This window comes from Zeus faber (assembly GCF_960531495.2).
Source record: "Zeus faber genome assembly, chromosome: 7".
NCBI lineage: Eukaryota > Metazoa > Chordata > Actinopteri > Zeiformes > Zeidae > Zeus > Zeus faber.
Genome location: NC_137203.1, coordinates 22,720,340 through 22,743,825, shown reverse-complemented (window position 1 = coordinate 22,743,825; position 23,486 = coordinate 22,720,340). Strand labels below are relative to the sequence as shown.

Sequence of the window (23,486 nt, the reverse complement as noted above, 5' to 3'; positions counted from 1 at the left end):
TGTTAAAGGGACATATTATGCTCCATTTTACACAAGTTCATATAAGTCTCTGAGGTCCCCAAAACATGTTTTTGAAGTGTTTTGCTGAAAATAACACTCAAATTACGCATTCTAAGCATTCAAACATAACTCTATAACACAGCGTTCCAGAACACAATGTTTTCTGTGTGTGTCGCATTAATTGTAAATGAGCAGCCAGGCCCCTGGTTCTGTTTTCTCCAATTCTGTTGTAGTCTGTGATCGTTCACTGATTTGACCTTATCAGTACACTAAAATCTGTTTATGAACAAATTTGAGGCAAGAAATAAGCAACCCAGTTGTTGAATCTTCACTCATATTGGATCTACAAAACCTCATTTAAAAGTTTGTTCCCACTTTCAGCGCCGTGTCCGGAGCAGCGTGGAGCTTGGAGCAGCGCGGGATACGGCGGGGCTTGGGGCTTTTTTGTTTCATTCTATTACGGAAACGTCGTAAAATATAATAAAATAAATAAAATAAATATATCTACGGTTTTGTTTGCAGCCTACAGTACAGTCAACCTACCATGGACACACACGCATGCACGCACGCACGCACGCACACACACATAAAGAAACACAGGAAATACGTACATTTCCCCCAACTGCAGTTTTGTCAGAGACAGCTCGTATTAATTCATCTATCTTTTAAAAGATTTGTGCTGGTCTCCGCAGCCAACAGAGCACTCCCCATGCTCAGCTCTTAGCTTCGATGCTAGCGGGTCCGGTGGCGCTCCAGCCGCGGGTGGAGTTGCTCAGATGGAGGTCCGTTCTAATTCTAATGTGACTCAGTGCTGCGTAGTACTGAGGCACAAAGCTAAACGGCTCGTTTTAGGAAATGTTTTCCGAAACAGACTGCTCACCATAAATTAACTTGCTGGGTTTCTTATTTCACAATTTGCACTGAAAAAGTTAGTTTTGCATAATAGGCCCACTTTAAACTGGGCCATTTAAAAGTCTTAGACTTTTGAACAGGCATGCACTAGTTCATATGAGCAATGCAAAAGTCACTGAACTCAAATTTAGACTTTTAGTCGATGCTTTGCACATAATTACCAACTTCACATTGGCCAACTACTGCCACCTTGTGTACAAAGTGTTGTACTACTATGTGTGGGTGCTATCTGCAGAGTCCCATCTATACTGTAAAGCCAGGTCTTTGTGCAACTGCTGTGTGGAGTACCCCAGTGAGGGAGTTGCTGTTGTACGTTGAAAAAAACAAAACAAACATTTAAATATCAACAAAAAATAATTTCAAGATTCAAAATGCAATGCGCAATGATCCAGACGAATAGAAATAAACTGATTGATTGATTTACTGCAGATGATCACAAATATGCAGTCTATATAATGAAGTCTGCATTGAATGTAGACTCATATTACATTAGCCTCATACATTTTCACATTGCTCAGTATAAGTTTGAATAAATCTTGCATTATACTTTTATTGGGCAAAATTTATACGAGACAACACCCCGACACGTTCTTTCAAGCAAACACGTTTTGTGTGGTTTGTTTGTACTAGCCCAAAGTATCTCCCTTTATAACTCACCAGTCTGTTTGGGCACAACAGTCCCAACCCCAGCAATCAAGGATTAGAAATTACGGCTACGGCGACCACCCCATCCATCAAAACGTTGCCAAGACACGGTATCTAGATGCTGCAGTAACTTAGTAACAGCAGCAAACAAAAGCTCCGTGCAGCTTGCAGGATAAAGTTCAACATGACACAACACTGCCACGGCACTGACGTCCAAGGAGCACGGCAACAAGTTGTAGAGCGATGTACACATCCGCCGGTGTTTGTCGACACCCGTCCTGCTGCGGGGAATCCCCAATCCAAGCTGCTTTCTGCCTTCAGGAGCGACACCCACGCCAACAAAGTCTACCTGGCGGGGAAAGGCAAGTCACCTCCGTTCTGTTTCACCTGCGACATTTTCCTCAATTTCTAAGATGTCTAAGATGTTTTTGGCTATGGACTTGTTTCCACAGAGTATCTAGGCGAGGAAGGCCATGTATTTGTGCAACCTTTTGTTGGGAAGATAAAGAAGAGGATAAGCGCAGATCCAACCCTTTGTCCGGACTATCCATCACCCTTCGGCCTCGCGGAATTCATCAAGAGGGCCACGGCAGCTGCTCTGGGGAAGAACTCTCCGGCTATTTTGCAGAACCGGGTAATGTCCTCTCTGGAGGGATACTGTGTACGGCTGTAAATGGTTCATGGTTAGCCCTGGTTACAGTTTACTGATGTCACAACAAATCCGCAGATCAGTACGTCTGTAATCTAATTTAACCTATTTTATTCGAACAGGTTTTTGGGGTCCAGACCATTGGATTCACCGGTGCCGTGCGGCTCGGGGCTGAACTCCTGAGACACTGGTACGAGGCTCCTGTGTCTTGGCCTGGACCTGTCTATCTTTCTTCCCCTTGTGATGGTGAGTGACATCACCAGGGCAGGCTCCCCTAACGACTGCAGCCTACAGAATAAAACAAACGAAATGATTCTTTGACATTTGACAATTACTGACGTGTCTGATGTTTAATTGACCCTATTGGAAGGGATAAGACACTGGCACTAGAACCGACGTTGGCCCCGCGGTATGGCTGCTCTTAGATAGATGGGACGAATCAAATGCAGGGGACACATTTCCTCAAGGGAATCAAAAGTGAATCCCCTTCTAAATAACATGCAAAACAAAAGATGTTGTGACAATGTTCTAATAGATAGAAGATGCCATTTGCAACCGCAGATTGAGTGGTGATGCAGGATAAGTTCATTCTACTTCCAGTGTCCAATCAGGAGTCTTACATATACCTTGCAGACTCCTTGGCCGGTATATTCCAGGCGGCCGGCTTCCCAGACATCCGTCGGTATCACTACTGGGATGCCGAGCAGCGAGGCGTCCGTGTGGAGAAGCTCCTGGAGGAGCTGGAGAGGGCTCCGGAGAGCAGCGTGGTGGTCCTCTCAGCCTCCGCCCACATCCCCACCGGAGCGGACCTCTCCCGGGAAAACTGGGCCCTGATTACACAGCTCATGACGGTAAAAAGACTCATTTGTTTTGCCCTCCCATTCATTTACGATCCCCCCCTTTTTTTTTTTTGCTGTCGCTCATCAAATATCTCCTTTTTGTTGGCGACCGTTTGAACAGAGACGCCGGCTCTTCCCTTTCATCTTACTGCCTGCTCAGGGGTTGGGCCGCGGGGAGCTGGAGAGAGACGCGTGGCCTGTGCAGCTTTGTGAGTCGCTGGGGATGGAGCTCCTCTGCGCCCAGTCCTTCTCCCACTGCTTCGGCTTGTACGGTGAGAAAACGGGGGCAAAACAAAAGATTGGGATTTTAGACACTGGGGCTAGCTAGTCGTTCATGACTGTTCAACTGATAGAATATGTTTAAATGGCCCAAGGGATAATACCAAAGCGTAAAAAAAAAAAGTATGATATGTTTCCTCACATACACCTACCCAATCGGTCTACGTGGAAGAACGGTCGATTCAAGGTATAAGCTGAAAAAGGGGCCAAACTCCATCACTCGAGTTTGTACGTCGAATCACGTTCAATGGCGACAATTCAACCATCTTCTCATTTAACATATCTGTGTTAATCTGGAAATATTTCAGTCACAACGATCCAACACCCTCAATAGAGATAGAAAATGATATGACATTATGTCTGACATTTTGTAATAATATTCACATCACGGCGAAATTCATTCATCAATTTCAACCTCATTGCTTGAATTTGGCTGCTCCCTCGTGTCTTTATTTCAGCATGATTCAAAAGCTGGGTGGCATTTTCCCCTTTTACCCACCGACCATTTTATGCAAGGTTGACATTATTATGTTAACTCTGCGTACGTAATGACGATGTGGCTAATATTACGAGAGCCAATTTCAAAGTGTCATCAGACCGGTCAACATGTGAAGAAGGTGCTTTATTTCATTCGAAAGCTCATCTTCTCAGTCAGTTAGTTCACTGTGCATTTAATTGTCAAACACTACACCTTTATTATTAAATCAGAAGACTCTCCCCTGTGCCCCGCAGACGAGTGCGTGGGGCACCTCCTGTCTGTTTTAAGACGAAGCTCCGCGCTGTTTGCCGTGCGATCTCGGACCGAGGAGCTGGTCCGATCTCTGTGGGCCGAGCCGCCGGCCGGAGGAGCCCGCCTGGTCGCCGCGGTGCTCGGTAACCCCGCGCATCTCGTCGAGTGGTCAGTCGAACGATGGAAGATTGCAGCCTCAAAATTGCCGCAGCAACTTTCTCATGGCTCCCTGATTGACGGGCTGATTGGTTATGTCACCAAGTAGTTATAATCTAAAACATGAGAATTTGGTTTTGGGAAACTCTTAAGCCAAAGTCTTTAAAGGACCATACCGATGAAAGTTTTAGCACTTTTACTAGTCAGTGTACACATTCCCCGTGAACATTTTTCTGATGACAGCTCACTTTTTTTTGATTTTTCTTTTTTTAGAAATGTCAGTTCTTTCCAAAATTCCAAAATTAATGACATGGTGAGAAACCTACCTAAAAAGTATCTCTTGGTCCCCCTGACATTTATGGTAAAAACCCATTGCTGTCAAAGGTACTTCATCTTTTGCTATATTTTGTATATTTTAATGGCAAAATTTTATCACTTTGTTAAAGTCTCTAAATAAAAGAGATGTGTGCCATTTGAAAACGCTACCACTGAAGCATTCTGAAATAACTATATTTTCAAGGATGCTCGACAGAAATCGGTGACACATAAAGTCCCTGCGTTCCCCAGGCAGGAGGGAGTTCGGCACATGGTGGAGCGCTGCATGCTGATCAGGGAGAAGCTCAGAGAAAAACTGAGGATTCTGGGATGTCCGGGCAGCTGGGACCACCTGACACAACAGACCGGCCTGTACTGCTGCACCGGTTTGAACGGTACGGACCGTTTATTCGGACTCCATCACATTTCCGCCCTTTTAAATACACAGCAAACGCCATTTTTAGTGAGTAACGGTCCAGAATGTGCACAGGTGAATCATTTTTGCTTATTACATTCCGTAGACATGGTCTTCCCCCCCCCCCCATTTTTTTCCCATTTTTATCCCTCTAACCCAGTGAAGCAGGTGGAATTTCTGCCCAAGAGAAGACACATCTACCTGCTCCCTGATGGCTGCCTGAATGTGAGCGCAATCAACAGCGGCAACCTGGATCACATTGCAGAGTCCATCTACGAGGCATTAACCACTCCACTCTGAACTCTGATGGCTGCAATCATGACCTGAGTTGAAGGTGGAGGCAAAGGTATATCTAAATGTAAAAAAACAACACCAAAAAACAACAGGATAGATAGCGTTCATGTCTATGAATACCCTCTAAATTATCACGTGACAGAAAGGGACTAGTTATTTTCCCTTGCCTTTCTCCATCCTCAAGTGTTCAAAATTGCATTGAAAATAAAAATTTCTGTATTGCACTGCTTCGCTTTCTTTCACCCCATGCTTTCCTTCCCGTGTTACTAAATGTTTTTTGCCGTCTTTGCATGTGTTTTTGCACCTTCTATTCCCTGTGTAGCATGTGAAGTGGAGGCCCGTCCTTGAGAAGGTTGCCATGTCACTGTCGGACTGTCATATGGAGAGGCTTGGAGTGCTGTACTGAGTAGTCTGCATCTATTGTTTTGCTTTCACGGTCCTATGCGATGTTTTTCTGATACGGGGTGAAAGGGTGGAGTGGATACAGCCACGTGAGGAGCGGAACGGAGCGGGTGAGCAGAGAAGATTGATACTTTCCGGATAAAAAACATGTTGGATTTAGCTCTACACTCTTGAGCATTGCCATTGCATTCTATTGTGTTTTCCCCGTTTTACAATGCTACAGAGTGTGAATGCCACATCAGAAATTAACAACAACTACCTGGGAACATCGCGATTATATGCCAATGTGTACTAGTCAGAGGCGGCAGGCGGGGCGCCTCTCTATTACATTGTGAATGATGAGATTAAAAACAGCCAGGGAGCGCAAGGAAGGGGATAATAAGCTTTAAGAAAGCTCACATGAATTGCCTAACAAAATCAGGCGGGATGCTCTTAGCGCGCGTCTTCCAGTCCCCCCCGCCCCCGGTTGCCATGCGCACAGGCTCGGTACCCGCATGGATCAGCCTGAGCTCAACGTGGGAGACCGAGGTCCTGTGTGCACTGCAGATCCCAGCTGAGCTGACACTTATGAGACAACTGGATTTACTGGGTAAATAACTCTGGCCCGATCGTATTTGTTCACATGCATCACTGTCCCCATTTGTTTTTATTGTATCCCTGTTATTATTGAACACTCACATTTATTTACGAACTTGTCTTTAAATTCTGAGGTTTATATGTATTGTTTATCATCAGGTTTATTGTATATTCCCATTGGGTTATTGTTTATTTTTTGGTTTATATTTACAGTTTTTTACAGGTTATTTTTTGTGTTTTTTTTCATCATTTGGTTTATTGTATATTGCCAAAATGTTCCATCTTCTAGTTAATTTTCAAGTTTGTGTATTGCCAATTTTTCATCTAATTCTTTGGGGTTTTTTTGCATATCGCCATGTTCTTTTAAATATTTTTTATTCTTATTACTATTATTATTTGATGTGAGCTACTGTAACATCCATCCATCTATCTGTCTGTCTGTCTGTCTGCTTGCCTGCCTGCCTGCGATAAATCACAATCTATCACAATCACAATAAGCCCTATTATGTGAACAGCCAGTGGTTCAAAAACAACCTTTTTTTCAAAGGCTTTAGATTTCAGCCCAACTGGGGTAATATGCAGCAGACTCTCACTTTTATGTTTAAAACACAAAGTGTCCTAAACTGGACACACGCACACACAAGCACAGAGAAAAAGGGCATGGAAGGATATTTAATGGAGTTAATGGGCTTACTCTTTATTTTGGTGATATAAGTGGCACAGAGGTTAATCAACATCTAGCACCACAAGGAGTCTGGCACATTAGGAAGCGTCTCAATCCCCCCACCACTATATGGAGGGGGCGGGGGGGGCTGTATTCAGCATGTTTACAGGGATAGTGGAACCGTCGATATGAAATTATTTCTATGAAGACAAAATGAACGCATACAACAAAAAGTGAAATATGATGACGATTAAAATTAAATGATGGTGTTATATATGTGTTGTGTGTGCTGTTATACATTTTATACATACATATAATTTTTTATTTTATTTTTATTTTTTTATTACATGCCAAAAACAACAGTCAAACTGATTGTTAATTTCCCTTGATCGATCAGCCCTGCTCACACAGCAAGACACCTCCCTTGTCCGCGTGTTGTAGGTATCTGTTCCCAGGCTCTGTCTGGACCGGCAATGGAACATAATTGATGATTAGCAGCTTCCATTACCCATTAAGGGGACAGACACTACAAACAACACTTCTGGAAGCAACAACATAACACACAATATCTGGAAAACAGTAATTGCCCCTGGTTTGTTATTCAGTACCGAGGCGTGCAGAACAGTAGGGGTGCCACCGTGTCAATAATGATGGAGAAGGGCTATGACACTGAACCCAATGGCAGCGTTCTATTAAGTTATGAAAGGCACTAATGCGGTGATTTGTGCAGTAGGATGTCATCCATGGAGGGAATCGTTCATAAAAATATTCGGCTCAGTCTTTTGACCCTCCAGCAATAAAGAAAAAAGAACAAGGAAGGATGTATTCTGCCTTGGAGACAATCTTGATGAATTTGAAAACACTGTAGGTTTTGGGGGTGACGTGTGGTCAGTGCAAGTGTAATAAAAATAAAAGTTCATCTTTTCTTTGATTATATCGAAGTTGCGCATTATCTGTAATGTTTACATACATGTAATTCCTGCACGTTATGTATGTGAAGACAGTGACCTCTGTCCTTATAATCTCTAATTTTGCTTGACACATGTCACATGATAAGATATGTTGACCCATATCCAAAATCAAGCCGCAGGAAGTCTTTCTATTACTTACGGCAGCTTATATCAAAGTATTGCAAACAAATGAGAAATCCCAATTATCATACTTATTTCAACAAAAGCATGAGTTGACCTATGAAGAGCACACTCTGGTCAGGTTGAAAGGCAGGAGAACACTTGGCTATATGGAATGTTTAAAGTAGTACTCTATTATATTTATGTGAACTCCTTTAAGAAAAATGCTTGATAACATAAAAATACATCTTCAGTGCCACATACTTCAAGGTGAGTTTTAATGAACAAAATAAAGTTACTTTTGACAGCATTGATCAGCATCTACAACTGATCAGTCCATGAATTGATACTTAAGACGCATGCATCGAACGCCAGACAAATTCAGGGCCCAACTGACAGTGAACGCGCCACACCTGATGAGACACACACACACACACACACACACGCAGGCACACACGCACAGCCACACACACACACACGCAGGCACACACGCACACACACACACACGCAGGCACACACACACACACACGTTGTGGTCAACAGAAAATATATAAATCTCCCAAATGTTCTGTCCACACTCCCCTGACCAGGCCATGATGCTTAAATCAATGGTTTTAAGTTGGAACAGGGGGATGTTTGTTGCAAAATCACTATGGCAACAAGGTTCTCTCTTTGGCGCATAGTGCTGAGAGAGATCGAATATTAGGGCACAATTATGACAAGGTCCAATGTGGAAAATGAAAGTTTTGTTTGAATTTGTTCATAGTTTTATTTCGTCATCAAAAAATATAGAAAGAGCATTTACATTTTCATGCAGGTATATCCTTACTTCCGAAATTCTCCGACATCCGAATATTGTTACTAGTCAGAAAGGGTACTGACGAAATTCCAGAATGTTCAGGTTTCATTATCACCATACCACGCTATAGCAGTGCAGTGAAGACGTCCAAAAAAGCAACAGGTTTGTGTATATCATGTTGGATTTTGAGCATAGGCTGGTCCAATGGGCGGGGAAAGAATGTTTAAAGAACAAATACAAACACTGGCTTAGACAGGATCCTACTACAGGATAATACTCAGACATACAAAAGCAAAAAAATAATAATTAAAATATTTGAAATGTTAGGAGGTATATAACTGTGAACACACAAAACTACAGTAAAATGCAAATAGTTTTTGTAGTTAAATACTCAATTTAAAAATAAATACAAAAACAAATAATTTATAATTATAATTATTATTATTATTATTATTAGGGGTCCATCAGGCATTCAGATTTTTATTATTTTCCTCAGAAAATAATTTTCTGATTCAAATTTTCAGGCTAAAAGTGTCAGAACAGAACAACCGCTGCAGCTAAGGACATGGTTGAGGTGTCACAGACATCACTTAATAACATAATTTATGGATTAACAATACCCGAGCACTAGTACAAATATATACAAGCTGGTGTTTTTTTATTGAAATATTATTTAATTGTTTATAGACCAGCAATACCCAGGCCAGGAGTAATGGTCTGTACCTTAGCATGCAGGCCAAAAAAATGTACAGTACTTAATTATTGTTAGATATTATTTAGAGTTTGCTTGTTTATTTAAATACTTATTGTTTAACTGCACTTTCGAAATACAAATGTGTACTCTTCTGCCCTCACCACGTGGAGACGTACGTGGCTATGCAGCGAGGTAAACACTCTCGCAAAAAGCACAGTAGCTCACTTTAGGTATCTTTAATAGAAGTGGTGTGAAACTGTGGAACAGTACAGAAGTACGCAGATTAACGATCAGTCTTTATGCAGATTCAAATAACCTGTTAATAGCGTTGATATAGCCCCTACACTGCATACACGAATAACATGAATAAAATCACACATTGTGCTTTCTCAAGGGCAGTGACGAGGCGGAGGGAAGGAGATGGTAGTGGGTCTGAGACGTGATCCGATTGTCTGCGTGTGTGTGTGTGTGTGTGTGTGTCTGTCTGTCGCCTGGCTATTTTATATGCCTGTGTTCCAATGTCACACTGTCATCAAAATGCTCCCCGCAACACTCCCCGCCTGGCATCTGTAGGATGTCAAAGCACTGGGAAGCTTGACTTTAGGGAGTTGCACTTCATAGTCCTCTGCCCTGAAGTCGCTGGGCAGAAGGACAACCTCAGAGATGGGTCGCTGCACCATCTTTGCTTGTCTTTACCTCCATCTTCCTCACCTTTCCGTCATCGCTGGGAAAGGCCTTCGTGACGAGTCCAAGGGGCCAGTCATTCCTCTTGGCTTGGTTGTCTCGCAGTAGAAAAAACATCCCCCATGCGGCGTCCCTGCAGGTCGCATACATATTACACAGTGTTTCCACCGTTCCCAGAAGGCTCTGAACTTGTTGCTATTGGCGACTGAACAGATCGCTCTCATTGAACTGGCCTGGAGGTAACGGGGTGCACCAACCTTTGGGTTAGCAGAGTAGCTGGAGTGAGTATGGTTGGGTGCTCTGGGTCCGTGGAAACCGATGGCGAAGAAGCGTCCGAGGGCGTTAATGAAACTGGAAGAGTCCATTGACTCCAGCTCTTCGATGTGAACTGCACGTGAGCTCATGCATGTGAAGTTGACTGCTCACTGCTTGCTGTTCACGTGTCCTCCAGCTCCAGTTCCAGGTAAAAATACCCTGGGTGGATGGTTGAGTCACTCTTTGGATAGAGGGTTGCTGCAGCCAGCCAGTGCCTGATGTTTTTAGGTATTTATTGTTTATAGACCTGCCCTGAAGAGTAAGTGCTTCAAGTTTCAAGGTCAAAGCCATAAAATTGGCAATGGCATTATCTGACTCATTTCCTGTGTTGAAATAGATTATAGACCTTCATGAAACACTGATTGCCTGAGTCCATCATGGTATCCTCACAGTGGTGGCCTGCTGGCAACAAACCTTTGTTCTTAAAATATCTCTTTTAGTGTTACAGTAGCCTAGAGTATCCATCCATTATTGTTGTATGTGTATTGTATGTGGTGGTATCAAGGGCTGGTGTGTTTGTATGCGAGTCCATGTGGCAGGGGTGGTGGAGTATCTGTGGGCTGTTTGTGTTGGGCTGGTCTGGGTAAAAAAAAGTCCAGGGACATATTTTATTCCCAATCCGTCCCTGACCCTGCACCCACCACTGATGAACTGATGCCGAAACCTGATTTTCTACTAAGTACATTAGTTATTAAATAAGTATTGGTAAAACATAAGTCCCTTTGTCGTCTCCCTCCTTAATGATGTGTACCTTTGGTTTTATTTGAGGTTTATAACAGTATATTGTACTAAGCAGTTGTTGGCTCATTAGTTTGTGATTCACATGCACTAAAATTCACCAGAATGCAGGAAATGAAGTCTTTGTAAGAAACATTTTGGGAAACTGTAATATGTTCCAAACACAACTAAATGGACCCCGTGTATTGCTGCAGCTATATTTATCCAATACCCAAGCCACTGTTTCACAGCTGTTACTTTGGACACAGTAAAATACCACAGGAATATTTCACCACAGGTCTAAAAGCTTTAAGTGGATTTCAATGCAGAAACACGGCCAGAACCACAACCTCAGGAGCGGATCGATGGGACCATGCGGCAGATGCACAACCTTCAGAGCATGTTTTGGTCCAACCCAGGGTCTAATCTAACGGCTTCTGAGGTGACAGACTCAAACCGCGCGCCCACATGGCAAGTGCGAGTATCGACGGGAACGCCGCACCGGGATCCCCTCGCTGGGGTCTGTGCTGTCTTTTAATCACAGCAGGCAACTAATTCAGACACTAACTAACTAACCAAGTAGCAATTTCATACCGAAACTGTTCCATATCCAGTCTTCAACGAATAGATTGCTAACGAGTTTACTCTTAGATCGATATGTTATTGATTATCCTCCTCTGTGTGCAATTATACCCCTGACCTGGCCTCACGATTGGGTTTTTCACACTGAGAAAAAGAAAGCTGCGAGGCTCTGCAGGCACTGGAGCACAGCAACTGAAGTATCTCGTTGCTTGGTACCCTTGCCGGGGGTTTATTTTTGGTGTGAACAAAATACCTTAAAGAAAGTGGAGGGCGGTGAAAAATAATTAACATTCCACTGCCTATATGTATGAACATATGAATGTGTGAAATAAAACTCTTGAATCTTGAGTGGGGCATGCTTTCTCTTAAATTTTTATGGCCCATATTCTCAGTGTAAAACTGGCCGTGCAGGGCATTTCATTCTAACCTTTTTCACTTTTCTTCACTGTGTCCAAGACAACACACAGCGCACAGTGGTGACCTTGGTCTGGCTCAATGGCGCTTGATCCATTTCAGGAGCTTTAATTATCTTATTGCATTCAAGGTGCTAGCTTTTTAGCTGTGGCGTCGTTCCTGCACTTTGTCTTGTGTGTAAGAGTGCCCTTTTGAAATGGCAGAACACTATCATCTGGCCTAGGAAGGGATGCCTGGAATCGATGCTCTCAAACGTCTTGGACTGAGCACCATTTACAATCACACCAGAGCATGAAACCACGGCAATCCTACATAAATACATCTATCAAAATGTATCGCGTGCAACAAAACTAAAGAAAAAAATGCAAGTGATATTCAGCCTTGACACCTGCATGCATAGAATTGTCCTTTCAGGCATTGTTTGAGCGCTCATTTCCGATGGCTGGTAAATTACAACTGAGATCAGAGTGCGGCTGAAGAGGGATTCTTGGATTAAATAACTGAGGAAAATTTGGTTATCATTTAGATAAAATTGTAATGTTAAATTCTTCCAGCGCACCAGTTTAAGAACCACTGCCCTAAATTAAGCCAATTTTGCCAAACAGACAACTGGCACATTTATGCTGTTTGTAGGCTGGGTAATCAGGAACTGAAACAAAGCAACATTGATGAGGCAGTACTGGCGGCATCTAGTGGCCGATGCCGGAAGGCCCCGGGCGAACCCTGACACTATAGGCCACAGTTCCAAGCAGTAATATCTCACTCCGTTGCATTAAATGTTAATCTAAAATCTTTCTCAAAGTCAAAAGACCTTCGTATTATTTGGGCTTATTTGGGAAAATTGTCTTCCTGGGGGAGGATGCCCCCGAACGCCCCTGTATTGTGTGGGTGTGAATCTTACCGCCCCATATGGGAAACGCTGTACAGCCATTGCTTAAAGCAATCAGGGGGAATGGCACGAAGAGCAGAATTTTTTGGGCTCATTTGTTACTTAATGGTCTGTGCCTCCAGACCAGGGAGGAGCCCTTTCTGGGCTTTTCGCCCATTAAAGTGTCTGGGATTGAGGTTAAATGGGTCTTAATGGGTTCTTTTCGTGTCACATTCCACACAACAACCATACTAACCATACAATGATACATGTTATCACAGATGTCCACGCAGGATACAAGTCAGATATGGCAAATATCAGATCAAAGATAAATATAGGAAAGGAAGACATTGCTGGTATTGACTTCAAATCCAAGGAAGTTTCATCATGTGGTATTATCTTCCAGCAAAGACGCCTAGGATCCGTACAGATACAGCGCCCTCAATTCAAGACTGCAAAGTGTCTTTTGAGGGGGCGGAAAGGCTGTCATCACATCCGACATCCTGGTAAATTAGGGGATAGTTGTTTTATTTCATACACATAACTGATATGGGCACATATTGACTCATTCCCGCTTCACCGCACTTGTTGGTTGTAGGTGTGTTTGTTTGCTTGGCAGCTGTTGAGGGGGGTAGAAAAGAGAGACACACAGCGGTCCGCTGCAGTGGTGTTGAGATGTTTGGGATGTCACACCTTCCCGTCTCCTCTGCAGCTGGAGGCGTTGGTGCGCGCGTCGCTCCACAGGTGCGCGTCCTATCTTATCTTATCTTATCTTATCTTATCTTATTGTATCTTATCTTATCTTATCTTATCTTATTTTATCTTATGTTGTTTTATCTTATGTTGTTTTATCTTATCTTATTTTATCTTATCTTATCTTATTTTATCTTATTTTATCTTATTTTATCTTATCTTATGTTATTTTATCTAATCTTATCTTATTTTATCTTATTTTATACTATCTTATTTTATCTTGTCTTATCTTATCTTACTTTATCTTGTCTTATTTTATCTTATTTTATCCTATCTTATTTTATCTTGTCTTATCTTATCTTATCTTATCTTATTTTATCTTATGTTGTTTTATCTTATGTTGTTTTATCTTATGTTGTTTTATCTTATCTTATTTTATCTTATCTTATTTTATTTTATTTTATCTTATTTTATCTTATCTTATGTTATTTTATCTTATCTCATCTTATCTTATCTCATCTTATCTTATCTTATCTCATCTTATCTTATCTTATCTTGTTTTATCTTATCTTGTCTTATGTTATCTTATTTTATCTTATCTTATCTTATTTGATCCTATCTTATTTTATCTTGTCTTATCTTATTTTATCTTGTCTTATGTCAGTGGTGTTGAGATGTTTGGGATGTCACACCTTCCCGTCTCCTCTGCAGCTGGAGGCGTTGGTGCGCGCGTCGCTCCACAGGTGCGCGCACAGCGGCGCCGCTAGAGGCGCGTGCACGTGGAGCGCTGAGGGATCGGGGTTCAGTCAGTGATCAGACGGAATTTAAAACAGGTAGGTTTTGCGTCATATTATTATTATTATTTCATGCGATCGGTCTGGCCTGGCGAGCTTTTACTGAGTGCAGAATGTTCGGATGAACCGAATATTCTATATATATTTCTCCTCAAACGGCGATCATTTGTTGATAGTACAAAAAAAACAACAAAATAAATAGTTTGTCAGGTTTTCACAGGTTGTCGCGTTGTTTATTTTGTCGTTTCACTGACATTCAATACATCTACCAATGTCAGCATATATTCCCCATTGAGAAAAAGTCTGTTTTTTAAGTCATTTTTAAATCAATAAATAAGATTGTTTACATGCCATTTATTGTCTATGTTTTCCGTTGATGTGATTTACTGACTAAGATCAACATATATCTTTGCAAAAGGCATTTTCTTTCCTGAGGATTCAGTGGTAATGGTATCGAGCCTGAATTTGCCCATGGGGAGTAACAGAACTTCATTTTATCTTATCTTATCTTATCTTATTTTATCATATTTTATTGTATCTTATCTTATCTTATCTTATCTTATCTTATCTTATCTTATCTTGTTTTATCTTATCTTATCGTATTTTATCTTATTTTATCGTATCTTATTGTATCTTATCTTATCTTATCTTATCTTATTTTATCTTATGTTGTTTTATCTTATGTTGTTTTATCTTATCTTATTTTATCTTATCTTATTTTATTTGACCTTATTTTATCTTATTTTATCTTATCTTATGTTATTTTATCTAATCTTATCTTATTTTATCTTATTTTATCCTATCTTATTTTATCTTGTCTTATCTTATCTTATTTTGTCCTATCTTATCTTATCTTATCTTATCTTATCTTATTGTATCTTATCTTATCTTATCTTATCTTATTTTATCTTATGTTGTTTTATCTTATGTTGTTTTATCTTATCTTATTTTATCTTATCTTATCTTATTTTATCTTATTTTATCTTATTTTATCTTATCTTATGTTATTTTATCTAATCTTATCTTATTTTATCTTATTTTATACTATCTTATTTTATCTTGTCTTATCTTATCTTACTTTATCTTGTCTTATTTTATCTTATTTTATCCTATCTTATTTTATCTTGTCTTATCTTATCTTATCTTATCTTATTTTATCTTATGTTGTTTTATCTTATGTTGTTTTATCTTATGTTGTTTTATCTTATCTTATTTTATCTTATCTTATTTTATTTTATTTTATCTTATTTTATCTTATCTTATGTTATTTTATCTTATCTCATCTTATCTTATCTCATCTTATCTTATCTTATCTCATCTTATCTTATCTTGTTTTATCTTATCTTGTCTTATGTTATCTTATTTTATCTTATCTTATCTTATTTGATCCTATCTTATTTTATCTTGTCTTATCTTATTTTATCTTGTCTTATTTAATCTTATTTTATCTTATCTTATTTTGTCCTATCTTATCTTATCTTATTTTATCTTATCTTATCTTAATAAGATAAGATAAGATAAGATAAAATAAGATCAGATGAGATAAGATAAGATAAGATAAGATAATTATCTTATCTTATCTTATCTCATCTGATCTTATTTTATCTTATCTTATCTTATCTTATTTTATCTTATTTTATCTTGTCTTATCCTGTCTTATCCTATCTTATCTTATCTTATTTTGTCTTATTTTATCACTGCGATGGTTTATTTGAACTTATTGAAGTAAATGTGCTTTTTATTTCAAATGCAACACTCCACTCAAGACTAAAGCACACAACATAATACACTATAATTGCATTCCTATGTTTTCCTTTCAGTCCTTTCTTGCTCCCATTTTTTACATTTGTTAATATTTATTATTTTCCCACTATTATTATTATCATTATCATTGTTGTTGTTGTTGTTGTTGTTGTTGTTGTTGTTGTTGTTGTTGTTGTTATTATTATTATCAGTAGTACTCAAGTCAAGTCAAGTCACACTTTATTTATAGAGTGCATTTCATACCAAGGCAACACAATGCACTTTACAAAGAAATACAAAAAAGAAATAGAGAACGTAGTTGTCAGCCGGTCATTACAAAAGAATGCCCCTGAAACAACAGCAACAACAAAAGAAACAACAAAGACAAAAAAAACAACAATAAAAGCGACTCCAACCAGAGTGGCAGCACCAGCAACATAAAACAACAACAGCAGCAACAACAGCCACAGAAACAACAACAACGGTGGCAGCAACATCGACACCAGCAGCAACAACAACAACAGCAACGTACACGCAGAGACGTCACCGGAACCTGAAGTGGTAGCTCTCACCAGAACCGGAAAGGTCACTCAGGTTAGAGATGGTTAAGTCTAGGGAGAAAGTTACGCTAAGTTGAGGTATATGTAAGCAAAAGTTAAGTTTAGGTATAAGGTTAGCAGCAGCCACAACAGCACCAGTTTAGGTTTAAGGTTAGCGGCACCAACAACAGCACCAGCAGCCGCAGCAACGACAACACCAGTAGTGACAATACCAGCAGCAACAAAAACAGCAACAGCAACAGTGCACAAGCAAAGACGTCACCGGGACCGGAAGTGGTAGCTCTCACCGGATCCAAAAATCTCCTCATCTGTATTGAGTCAACAGTGTGTACCATCTTATCTCAACAAAGTAAAGCACAGCAAAGACGTCACCGGAACCGGAGGTGGTAGCCCTCACCGGAAACGGAAATTTCAACTGTGTGCACCATCTCATCTTAATCCAGTCACCTTTAATTAGCGTCCCTAAGTTACGGGTCAAGTTTTCAATCAGACCTCGGGAGGGAGATCCTTTTGACTCTCTCTTTCTCTCTCTCCGAAAACACACCCTTCTTATGATCCTCTCACTGTGATATCACAACAGAAACAACAACAACAGCAACATAAACTCCAGCAGCAGCAACAAAAAACAACAGCAAAAAAGACAACAGCAACGCACACGCAAAGACATCACCGGAACCGGAAGTGGTAGCTCTCACCGGAACTGGAGAAGTCACTCAGGTTAGAGACGGTTAAGTTGAGGTATAAGGTTAGAGGTGTTTAAGTTAGGGTATTGGGTTAGAGATGCTTAGTTTTAGCCATAAGGTAAGCGAGGGGTAAGTTTAGGTATAAGGTTAGCAGCAGCCACAGCACCAGCAACAGGAACACAGACAGACAGACAGACAGACAGACAGACAGACAGACAGACATCAGGCAGTCAGTCAGTTAGTCAGTCATAGACTGTAGCGAACAGCAAGGTGTTTAACCTGCTTTTAAAAGTATTCAGTGTGGGGGCCTCTCTCAGGTCCCTCGGTAGGGTGTTCCATTGACTTAGATACAGACGATACAGAAGGCAGCTTCTCCTGCTTTAGAGTTGGTACGAGGGATAGTTAAAAGACCACTGCCTGTGGACCTGAGAGTTCTTGCTGGTTCGTGTAGAAGCAGAATCTTCAAATCAATTCTAGTTTTGACAGGGAGCCAATGTAGAGATCTAAGAACAGGTGTGATATGTTGAAACCTTTTTGTCCAAGTGAGAACGCGTGCAGCCGCATTTTGGATTGACTGTAGCCGCTGCACAGCTGATTTCAGGAGGCTGGTGAATAGGCCATTACAGTAGTCCGATCTACTCGTTATGAATGCATGGAATGCATGTTTTTTAGATGGTAGAAGGCTGATTTTGTGATTTGATTTATATGGCTCTAAAAAATTCAGATCGCTGTCTATGATTACACCCAGATTTTTGGCTTCATTCTTGCTCTTCAGGGAGAGAGAACTAAGATGAGCTGCAATTTTCTGTCTTTGAGCCTTTGCACCAATGATGAGTTTTCTGTTTTGTCTTTGTTCAGTTGTAAAAAGTTCTTTGACATCCATGCATTAATATCATTAATACACTGAGTGAGGGAGTGTATGGGGAGTAGGTCATCAGGAGATAGGGATATGTACAGTTGTGAATCATCTGCATAATTATGGTAATTTATTTTGTGTTTCTTTACAATATGTGCCAGTGGAAGCATATAGAGGTTAAACAATAATGGTCCCAGAATGGAACCTTGGGGCACTCCACATACAATATCCACTTTGTTTGACACAAAATCTCCAATGGACACGAAGAACTGCCTGTCCTGTAGGTAGGTTTTAAACCAATTTAGAACCGGGCCAGATAGGCCGACCCATTTTTGTAATAAAATCTGATGGTCAACAGTGTCGAAGGCAGCACTGAGATCCACGAGCAGAAGAACAGATAGTGTTTTTGGGGAAATGGGCCTGTAGTTGGCAATAACTCTTGCATCGAGATTGCTCTTCTTCTGGAGTGGTTTAATGACAGCTGTAATGTTATGTATGTGTGGAATATACCTGATTGAAGAGAGCCATTTAAAATTTCTAATACCTCATGTGCTAGGCAATTAAAAACTGTTTTCAAAAATGTGTCAGGGAGGGGGTCCAGGCAGGACCTGAGCTGAATATCGTCCAGTCTTTTTATGTCTAAGTTGACGAAATGAGACATGGCAGCAGTCATATTACTGGGGAATATAATATCTCTGATGGGGTCGTAGATGGTGGATTAATAAGTCAATCAACAGTCAAGAAGAGCATGTTACTATTGTTGAGATTCATTAATGATTTTAGAGAAGAAAGACTGTCTGGCCTGTTTAATTTCTATATTGTATCGATTGAGTCTATCCTTGTAAATTTCATGATGAACCTGAAGATTTGTCTTTCTCCATTTTCGTTGACACTCTTTCATTGACACTCTCTCTTAAGCTGCCTAATAACTACTCCACTTCTCCAGGGGGCTTTTTGTTTTTCTATGTTTTTAGTTTTAACAGGTGCAATCTTATCAATGATATTTTGTATTTTGGAGTTGAAGTTGTTCACAGGATCCTCAGTTGATGACGCCTTGAACAGCGGTAGCTCATTTACAATTCTCTTAAAGGTTTCAATGGTATTATTGTTAATGATATGTTTTTTAATTGTTCGGGTACCCCTCTGTTGTACAGGATGAGCAGACACGTCAAAGAAAATGCAGCAGTGATCTGAAATAGCATCATCCATGACAGAGGGTACAGTGATATTAGTAGTAGTAGTAGTAGTATTAGTTATTATAACATAGAATTATTATTATTATTATTATTATTGTTATTATTATTATTAGCAGTAGTAGTAGTAGTAGTATTAGTTATTATAAAATATTATTATTATTATTGCGTCATTATCCATGTTGGCTGACATCAGGCGTAAACATTGAGCTACAGCCAGACCAGCAAACAGACTGAGAGAAATCCAAAGAAGACACTGTTACATCCTTCACTTTTCCTGAAAACGGATTTATAAATCATTGTCTTGCACAGCATTTTGTACTGGAGTGGTATATAATAGCCACAATACAAAGCAAATGGGAAAGGCTTATTTCTAGAGTGCGTTGTGTCTGAAATGTGTAATTCTAAACATGTGCAGTTTGGATGATTCCGCCTGACTTGCATTTATTGAAAGAGGACAATGCCCATTCATTCATTTATTGTATTAATTTGCTTTTGTCACAGGGAAAGGTCCTGATTAAAGCTATACCTCAGGATATATTGTGGTACAGTCCTAACAACCTGGCAAAAAATAACAATGAAAACAATGAAAACCTGTCAACTTGTTTGCTGCTGTTGTTAGTCTCATTTCTGTTCAAATTTTCGAAACTCAGCAAACCACCCAGTATATATGTATATATATATATATATATATATATATATATAGTACAAAATTATTAAATAGCTATTAACAGTTCAGTAAAAAGTGCAGTTCAACTCACTGTTGTAAATAGTACTGTGTATATATATATATATATATACAGTACTATTTACTATTTAGTTGAATTGCACTTTTTACTGAATTGTTAATAGCTTTTTAATTAATTTGTACTACACAGTGGCCAAGCATGAATAAACCTTTTGAAGATTTTCTTTTGCCTAAGTTATTCAATAAAACTGCAGTTTAATGCAAGCGTAACTTAATGTAACAGTCAAAGGTGCGATTTACCATCTAACCAAAAGGCTAAACTTGACATTTAATAAGTGTTGTTAATAAATAATTATTTCCTCCCAGCGCTGTCTCAGTGGACATCGGGCTGCTGGAATGGAGGGCGCTGGCAGTGGTTGGGTTGTGGATCCTTCCCCCTCGTGCGCGGCCGGCGTGGACGGGAACGGCAGCCAGATCTTCGAGGTGGCGCTGCGGAACGGCTCGTCAAAGCGCAGCTCCCAGTTCGTGGGGGTGGAGCTGCTGCAGTCCTTCAAGCTGCTCATCATCCCCTGCTACACCCTGGTGGTCCTGGTGGGCGTCTTCGGCAACTACCTGCTCCTCTACGTCATCTGCTGCACTCGCAAGATGCACAATGTCACCAACTTCTTCATCGGCAACCTGGCCTTCTCCGACATGCTGATGTGCGCCACCTGCGTCCCCTTCACGCTGGCCTACGCCTTCAACCCTCGCGGCTGGGTGTTCGGCCGCTTCATGTGCTACCTGGTGTACCTCATCCAGCCGGTGACTGTGTACGTGTCTGTCTTCACGCTCACCGCCATCGGAATAGACAGGTAAGTGTTACCTATTGTTTTTTTTATGATAATGCCACTAAAAACAGTAATACAACTGAAAGATTTCTACCCATGTGTATAGTACTCCTGTTCTTGAGGCAGACTTTTTGCATACAGTAATTGGTAGAAATTGCGAGAAATTGTCTGTAATAGTAATAATACATCTTGGCGTTCCTTTGAGGAGAAAATTTATCATACATGGTGTTGTGAAAGGTAAGTGCATACATATAAAGCGTTAAGAAAAAGAGATAGCACCTTGTGCAGTACATGATGTACCCAACAGTCTTCTTTTGCAATCTGCCTCCATTTTCAGTTCACAGACATTTCCGTCAGTCCAATTTTTTTGCGAAAATCTGCCGAAGGATTTTTTTCACAGAAATGTTACGCAATGGTGGTTTCTGGCATACTGGTGACCTGGACTGCGGGGAATGCCGCGGGATGCTTTCCAGGGCCCCTTGGAGGCTGCTCGCCGTTGTGGATGTGGGTTGTGGTGCGGGAGGTGGCTGTTGGCCTTGCTCCCGCTGCGTGGCTTCTCTGCAGTGTTGCACGGGGTGACGGTGGTGGTGGACAGGCCACATATCTGGCTGTCTGCGGGCGTTGGCAGGCAGGGGGGGGACATTGGGGTGTCCTGTGGCATGCGCACTCGGCCACGTGAGTGGGCGCTGAGAGGGCTGTAGACAGGTGGGGCATCTATCATCATGAATTGTGAGTCCCATGCACCCACCAGGTGGACACACACACACGCGCGTGCGCACACACACACATATACACACACACACACACACACACACATACAGAGAGTGCGTTGTTTAAAGACCAAAACACGGTCAGATTGTTCTCCAAAGAGGGGCATTGGTGGTGGCTCTGTGTAATAAAAAGCTGCTCTCTTGTCATCCCACAGGTCGTTCACAGGACAGAGTTATTGCAGCAGTTCTTGATGATTAAAGAATGAATAAAGAGTTGCAGGTTGAGAAGTTGAACTCCACTTGCAGATTAAGTTTGTCAAAGATGCAATGGCAAACAAATAATCTGTGTTGTATGCCACGCAGGCTGATAGCACAGGTTAAAAAAAATAAAAATAAAATAAAGGAAATGTTACACGATAGAATTTATGTGGAAATCATGTTGTTCTTTTTAGATATTATGCCACGGTGCATCCACTGAAGAAGCGCCTCTCCGTGCTGGCTTGCACCTACCTCCTCTCTGGGATCTGGCTGCTGTCGTGCGGCCTGGTGGCGCCGGCCGTGGCCCACACCTACCACGTGGAGTTCCAGAATGAGGGCTTCGTCATCTGCGAGGAGTTCTGGATGGGAAAGGAGCGGGAGCGGCTGGCCTACGCCTACAGCACGCTCTTCATCACCTACGTCCTGCCGCTCTCCGCCCTCTGCATCTCCTACATGTGCATCTCGGTCAAGCTGCGGAACTGCGTGGTCCCCGGACACCTGACGCAGAGCCAGACGGAGGCCCAGCGTACGCGCAAGCGCAAGACGTTCCGCCTGGTGAGCCTGGTGGTGGCGGCCTTCGGCTTCTGCTGGATGCCCATCAGCGTCTTCAACATCCTGCGGGACATCGACATCGACCTGATCGACAAGAGCTATTTCTTGCTCATCCAGCTGCTCTGTCACCTGTGCGCCATGAGCTCGTCCTGCTGCAACCCCTTCCTCTACGCCTGGCTCCACGACCGCTTCCGCGCTGAGCTCCGCAAGATGTTCACGTGCCACCGCCGCATCGGCATTTCGGCCAATAACTGCGCCACGGCGAGTGTGGTGCTGTGAGTTTTGTCCAGACCTGTGGCTCATTGTAGATTATTTTGCGTTTGTTTTCCATTCCATTGCCTTTCTCAATGAATAATAAGAAAGTCTAAAAAACTGGACACGATGTGCCAGACTCCAGTGGCAGGGACGCTTTTCACAGCAGCCATTTTGGTGTGGATAGGTGGTTAAACACAGCTGAGGTTAAGGTGTCATTGAGGCGTTTCTGTGTCCAAGCATGAAGTTAACTGTACCGTCCGTGCTGGTACATTACATCGAGACACCTCAATGAAACACAACATCAATATAAAACACTGTCTTCGGTTGTGTTTACCCTTCCATGGCATGTCTACATGTCCGCCGGGAAAAGGGTCCATTGTCTTGTATTGTTAGAGATTAAATCAAATGAAATTACACTTTGTTCTACTGTACTTTCAGGTCGAGACCTGCACTTGTGTTCTCTTCAGATGTTTTTTTTTTTATTCTTATGAGGCACTCTGTTTTTAATGATGTAATGTAGATACAATGAAAAGCACTACAAGAAAGCTTGATTAAAGTCTGTATATTTACGTACCAAAAAACAATTGTATTTACGTTGCTATGATTCATAAACATATAAACGTCTATTGATTTTTGAATGACTGCCAGACCAAAT

The 23,486-nt window shown here is 41.3% G+C and overlaps 2 protein-coding genes across 2 annotated transcripts; both read left to right on the top strand.

Moving 5' to 3' along the window:
- Positions 1 to 1,741: 1,741 nt before the first annotated feature.
- got1l1 (glutamic-oxaloacetic transaminase 1 like 1) lies at positions 1,742 to 5,240 on the top strand (the record flags this gene model as incomplete). The annotated part of the gene is made up of 8 exons (XM_080004269.1): positions 1,742 to 1,919; positions 2,010 to 2,191; positions 2,329 to 2,452; positions 2,840 to 3,057; positions 3,167 to 3,317; positions 4,057 to 4,222; positions 4,778 to 4,920; positions 5,101 to 5,240. 8 exons carry the CDS (start codon positions 1,742 to 1,744, stop codon positions 5,238 to 5,240), a joined length of 1,302 nt encoding a protein of 433 aa, XP_079860395.1.
- A 9,285-nt stretch (positions 5,241 to 14,525) lies between these two features.
- prlhr2a (prolactin releasing hormone receptor 2a) lies at positions 14,526 to 22,855 on the top strand (the record flags this gene model as incomplete). The annotated part of the gene is made up of 3 exons (XM_080003514.1): positions 14,526 to 14,545; positions 20,596 to 21,080; positions 22,219 to 22,855. Exons 2-3 carry the CDS (start codon positions 20,626 to 20,628, stop codon positions 22,853 to 22,855), a joined length of 1,092 nt encoding a protein of 363 aa, XP_079859640.1. The 5' UTR covers positions 14,526 to 14,545; positions 20,596 to 20,625.
- Positions 22,856 to 23,486: the final 631 nt, after the last annotated feature.